General features: G+C 36.3%; 1 protein-coding gene across 1 annotated transcript; it reads right to left on the bottom strand.

The window, feature by feature from the left end:
• Positions 1-3586: 3586 nt before the first annotated feature.
• On the bottom strand, positions 3587-5925 carry CXCL10 (C-X-C motif chemokine ligand 10). Its single transcript, XM_037050971.1, has 4 exons — positions 5807-5925; positions 5168-5294; positions 4858-4947; positions 3587-4389 (listed from the first exon to the last, which is right to left on the bottom strand). The coding sequence occupies exons 1-4, from the start codon at positions 5865-5867 to the stop codon at positions 4356-4358; spliced, it is 312 nt and encodes a 103-aa protein (XP_036906866.1). The 5' UTR covers positions 5868-5925; the 3' UTR covers positions 3587-4355.
• Between the last annotated feature and the right edge of the window lie 244 nt (positions 5926-6169).

A 6169-nucleotide genomic window follows, 5' to 3' on the forward strand; every position in this document is an offset into this window, starting at 1 on the left:
TAATTTAATATCTTTGAAAATTGGTTTCCATTTACTTAAAATTTTTCCTTCTGATTAAAAATGATAGAAAATGTTCTGTGTAGACACTTGGGAAAATAAAGAAAAGCAAGAAAAAAAACATTTATAATCATGATCTAGAAATACTTTAAAAATTAACTCTGATAGTTATTTATTCTTAAAACATTTCTGGAAGATTACTATTTCTTCTTCTCTTTTATAAATGAGAACACAGAAGCCCAAGCACGCTTTGATGACTTGTTCTGAATCATCAAAGTAGTTATTGTCATATTCTTACTGCTCTGTTGAGGTTCTCAGCCAGCCCCTGAACAGAGGGAGAACAGGGTCAGCCAATTTCAAGATCTAGATACAGAACATTGAATTAACTAAGTATGGCCTGATAAGGAAAATTAACAGACAAAAATACAATCATTTTCCCCTTTCCATTCTTTGTAGACCAATGTTCTCAGATCAGATTGCAACATTTGATCACTGTGGGCCATATACTTCCGTAGGAAAGGAGATTGTCCCTCTGAGATTTATGACAAACCTTACTACTGTAGATGTGTCCATTTGTTCACTGCATGCATCAAATTTTACTTGCATAGAACATGGTGAACTTTCTACCAGAAGAGGAATAATTCTTCACCTCTAATCTAACTTCCCTAATAAGATAATCTTTTGTTGTTTTAGATATCTGTCTAGACTTCTTTTTCTGAGCTAGATTTCTGCATGAGTTTTGTTTTCTGGCTTTATTTTAACTTTTTAAAATCTCATTTTATAATTTTTATATTTGTAGCAGAGACAAGTACATTTTCCCATACAGTGTGTATCCCTCATTATAATTAAATAAGGCAATACTTTGCTCTGGACAAGGTAATGTGGACAGAAACATTTAAGAGCCAGGACGCCACTTCCATCCTTCTCTTCCCTGTCATGGCAGCCATCAGTTGAGTTAGAGGGAGACTGTATTCCTGAGTTAGCGCAGGGGCCCTGCCAATTTACATGGAGATTTGTGTGAGCAAGAGGTGAACTTTTATTGTGTCAGTTCTTTAATATTTTGGGAGCTTTGTTACTACAGCATGGTCTAACAATCTTCTACATTGAAAATAATGTAGCTGATAACTGTGTAATGGTGGTGCTGGCATACTTAGCATAGCATAGAAAGTCTTTCGTGACATAATTCCTATCTGTCTCTCCAACATTATTTCCCACAATATTCATACCTCTAAATTTATACTTACATTTTTTCATTTGGAGCACAGTACTCTGCCTCACACCTATGTCCTTGCACGTGCTGTTTCCTGTACTAGAATTGACTTTTCCCCTTCTACTTATCAGATACATGTGTGTCTGTCATACTCCACACCCCTATCCTTTTCCAGGAAGGGCTTCCCTGTTTTTCTCCATTTTCTTTGTGTGTTTGTAGTTTTTCATTTCAAATTTATTTACCTTGTCTCTGTCATTAACAGTAAAGTATAAACTTGCAATATTGTCATTTCTTATAACCTGGTGTATAGAGAGCGTAAGTAAATACTTGTTAAATAAATGCCCTACTTTTAAACAGAGAGCAGTTTAAATCTTTATTGGTTAATATTGTCCTGAAAATTAGTTGATAGATAGCTGAGAATAAGACAGGTGACCTTTTGTATATATTTGGGGGTAGGGAAGAAAGAGAAAATGAGAGGACAGGAAGAAGAAGTTCTGTCACTGAACAGAAGTTCCAGTCAAGGCTCCCATAGTGATAGTCATACTCTGCATTCATTTGTCATACACCAGAAGGTGATTGTGCTCTCTGCTTTCTTTTTTCTTTTTCTGATATTACATTAGATTTTCTTCTGGTTCCCTCCTCCCCTGAGATATAATTAATATGCAACATTATATTAGTTTTAGTTGTACAATATAATGATTTGATATTTGTATGTATTGTGAAATGATTACCACAGTTAAGTCTAGTTAACTTCTGTCACCATGCATAGTTACAAGTTTTCTTCCTTGTGATTAGAACTTTTAATATCTACTTTCTCAGGACCTTTTAAATATGCAATTCAGCATTATTTAGTCACCATGTTATACATTACACCTCCAGTGATAGCTCTCTTATTCCTCCATTTTTGCTATACAATGTTGCTTGATATTGTGAATACACTTCACAGTTGGTAATATTCAAGAGTTTTTTGTTTCTTTGTTAGTTTGTTTGGCTTTTCAATGTAAAATAGAGTATGAGTTAAAAATTAAAATGTGTAGGTACAGTTTAAAGAACAAATTCTCACGTACCCACTACCTAGGTCAAAAATAGAACTATAGTATAGTCCAGAAGCCTGTTACGTGCCCCTCTCTGATTGAATTTCCTTCCCACTTGAAGTAATCACCATACTGGATTTTATGGAAATCATTTTTTTTGCTTTTTGTTTGTTTTTTATCGTATATGTCTTAACTCCACAATGCAATGTTAAGTTTGCCAGTTTTAAAACTTGATAGTAAATGGAGTCATACCACATGTACTTTTCTATGACATACTTTTTTTTGTACAAGATGATTTTTTTAGATTCATCCATGTTGATGTATATAGTAGTACTTCATTTATTTCCGCTGCTGTATAATATTATATTGAATTAACATACTCTAACTTACTTGTTCTGTTTATGGACATTTGGCTTGTGTCAAAGTTTTGCTGTTACAAACAGTGCTACTGTAACACTCCTTCACATATGTCTTTTACAAGAATTTATCTATGGTATCTAGGTAGTAGTAGGATTGCTAGGACACAGGGTATGTTCATGTTAAATTTTATAAGGTAATACCAAATTGTTTTCCAGAGTAGTCATAGCTGTTTTCTCTTTCACCTGCAGTGAGAGGCATTCCTCATTGCTCTGAGTCCTTCCACACACTTAGTATTATTCAACTGAAAAAATTTTGTCAGTCTGGTGGTGTGAAATTATATCCCCTATTGATTTGAATGGATATGTCCCTAATTTCTAGTGAGGTTGGATCTTTTCATATGCTAAGGTTGTATGCTTTTTTCCTTCTGTGAAATTCCTATTCACTTATGTTTTTCTCCTCTCAAGAAGTTGTGTACATTTTCCTTTTTTATTCATAAGAGTTTTAAAAATATATCCTTGATACTAATAATTTGCCAACTAAATGCTTTTAAATATCTTCCTATTGACTAATTGGATATGTGAGGTGAGGGAGAAGAAGGAGTATAGTAATTATTCCCAGGTGTCTGGCTTGGGAAGAGTGGATAATGTGCCATTATAGACATACAATAGGGGAGGAGAAATAGATCTGAGAGAGAGGGGGATTGGTTTAAGATATTTTGGAGTTTGAGGTTTCTATGGGATATCCACGTGGAGATGTCTCATAGAAGGTTGGCTATAAGGGTCTGAAGCTCAGGACACATGCATGCCACATTGGTCCTGAAGGAATCTTGTATGATGGGCCTTTCAGGAAAGTATCGTTAAAAGGAATGTGATTTTTGAACTTACTTGTCCTTTACCCATCCCAGCTTCTCTAGGCTATGAATTCTCCAATTTAAGCTTCTTATGAAATAAATATCCCAGTCAAATGAGCCACCATAAACTTCATCATAGTTGTAAAATCTTTATTACCTTCTTGGCTTCTCAACAGTTAAATAATCTTTCTTAATATTTCCAGAAGAGCACACCATTTTTATTTTGAAAAACATCCAGCATATTTGTCTTATACAACATGCAAATAAAATATCTAGATTTTAAAATTTCTTCCAATGCTCATTCATGTGCAGTACTTAATTACACAAGTTATTTCATAAACACTGAAAACAATGTAAGAAACATATACATCTAAGAATTCTACTTTGTATAGTCTTTCATTAAATAATACTATTTTCACACATTTCTAACTTCTGTGTATTTTCAATATATGTAATATGACCACTAGAAGAATCTGAGCCCCTGGAGAGGATGGCCCTAGAAGCCCATGGAGTAAAGATCTGTCTTTTAAAAGCAGATTGTATTATTTTGACTGCATTCCATTTAGTTATTTGAGACTTTAAGAACTCTGGTAAGCCCAGAAGTGAAAAGACCTCCTAATAAGCTTCAGAAGATAGGAAAGGTGAGGAAAGCAGTGCTAGGTCTTGGCAGGTTCACTAAGACTGTAGCACCTGAGCATAGCTTATAGTAAGTATAGTACCGGGGCCAAGTTACTGCTGAGCCTCTCAGGATGGTGAGCCATCCACTTCCCTGCAGGAGTAATAGCAGCTAATTTGGTGACTGTGGTTAGTCACCCTGTAGGAGAACTGCAATCCAGAGACCATTTGGGTTGACAAATACTGTTTCTAAGGAAATAATGGTCCGTCCTCATCAGTAACGCAGTGATTATGCTTTGCTCTGGGTTGAAGAGCTTTTCAATCTGTAAGAAGAGAAAGAAGATGTAAAAGTGTGAAACACTTAACTCGGGCTTCAGTCTGGGTTCTACTTGAAATTTACTGATTTATAGATAACCCCAAGTCCTCAGGTGAAGTGTGGGGTGAGCTTTCCTGCTGCTACCCAATCACTATGGATTACAGGAGCTGCTTTTACGGCCAGGGAGCCAGGGAAAGCTTGGGGCAAGTTTAGCAGCTTTGCTTGAATAGTTAGTTGTAGCTCTGCCTCAAGGACGAAGTGACTTCCTGACACTTTTAGACCTGTAGTCAGAGTCACCCCTGATACCACAGAAATCGCACCCTCGTTTATAAATAACTGGAGATAGGGGAGAGGGCATGGTGGTAACACTCTTTTAAACCAAGTATCTCGCAAGAAAGCTCAATACAATATTTCTAATTTCCCAAGATTTACATTTCTTAAAGAACAGTTTTTCTGCAAGCAATAGCAAACCTACCTTTGCTTGTTGCTAAGTGCTTTCAGCACATTCTTGACGATCTTGGACTCTAGATTCAGACATCTTTTTTCCCCACTTTTCATTGTGGCTCTATAAAAGTAAATAGGGTGAAAACATTTAAAATAATGTTGGGCCAATAAACTGATGGAATATACAGTTTTTAAGTCAGACACAAGTTTCACTCTACATGTTTCCCTTTGCTATATTTACTATACAGAAGTCTTAGAATCATCACAAATACTTTATGATCAATAAATATTTTTACTTGATTACAGCCAAGGAAATAACCAGCAGATGGTATTCTACTCACATGATCTCAACACGTGGACAAGATTGACTTGCAGGAATCACTTCAAGTTTTGCTAAGGAACCTGGATTTACAGACCTAGTACTAATACTGATGCAGGTACAGCGTGTAGTTCTAGAGAGAGGTATTCCTGCAGAAAGAGACAGGCACAGCAGGAAAGGTTAGCTCCGCTTTCATTTTAGGCATGTAATATGAATTAGGTGGTGCTTAGCAGAGCCTTCATCCCCATTATCTGATAATCTGATGATTCCATTATAAAACAGTTCTTAATGATTATTTAGTTGATTACCTGAAAGGATGTAACTGCAACTTGTTGATTTAAGATCATACCCTTGGGCACAGCTCATATGGTTAATTAAGCTAACTAAGGGGGCATCTTCATCTTCTCTTCTCCTTCCTTTGAATTTCCTATCTATCCTCCCTTTTCCCTTTCTTCTTCTGCTTCTCCCTCCCCCTCCTCTCATTTATTCCACTTGCTTCTCTTACTATAAACTCTGTGACGAGAGGGAGTCTCTGCTCACTTACCATTCATTCATAGGCAGACTGTAAAACTTTTGCAACTACCCTATTTCTGTATTTGTAGAATTTATACCCAGTCCTATTTCTGAACTTGCAAATTAAATATCCCCTGATGTTCCTTACCTTGAGCTCCACTCAGAGTCAGAAGGATAAGGCAGAAAATAAGAAGAGCACTTTGGTTCATGGTGCTATGACTGGAAGTTCCTCTGCAGTAGGTTCAGAATGTCAAAGCAGTCGAGGAATGCCTGAGAAAACGTGGGGTTAGGATGCAGTATTTATTTGTAAGGACACTTCCTCTCTCACTCTGATTGGATAACATTACAGTGGACTCAGCAAATCCTGCTGTCTGTTCCTTGGGGAAGTCCCATGCGGCAGAATTGAAGGTATTATTTATTTTTATTGTGAGTGAGTTTTGGAATTTCCCCCCTCTTTCTTTTTCTTTTCGATAAGAGGGAGTTCAGTTTCACTTTCCAAATCATCAACTAT

This window comes from Sturnira hondurensis, unplaced genomic scaffold (assembly GCF_014824575.4).
Source record: "Sturnira hondurensis isolate 20B ecotype Veracruz unplaced genomic scaffold, ASM1482457v3 Scaffold0007036, whole genome shotgun sequence".
NCBI lineage: Eukaryota > Metazoa > Chordata > Mammalia > Chiroptera > Phyllostomidae > Sturnira > Sturnira hondurensis.

Excerpts from the sequence above, each read along its gene's own strand:
- CXCL10 (XM_037050971.1), bottom strand. The coding sequence starts at position 5,867 with ATGAACCAAAGTGCTCTTCTTATTTTCTGCCTTATCCTTCTGACTCTG. Across the intron at positions 5,295-5,806 it reads GACTCTGAGTGGAGCTCAAG|GAATACCTCTCTCTAGAACT; the intron begins GTAAGGAACATC and ends CTCTTTCTGCAG. Across the intron at positions 4,948-5,167 it reads TGTCCACGTGTTGAGATCAT|AGCCACAATGAAAAGTGGGG; the intron begins GTGAGTAGAATA and ends TTACTTTTATAG.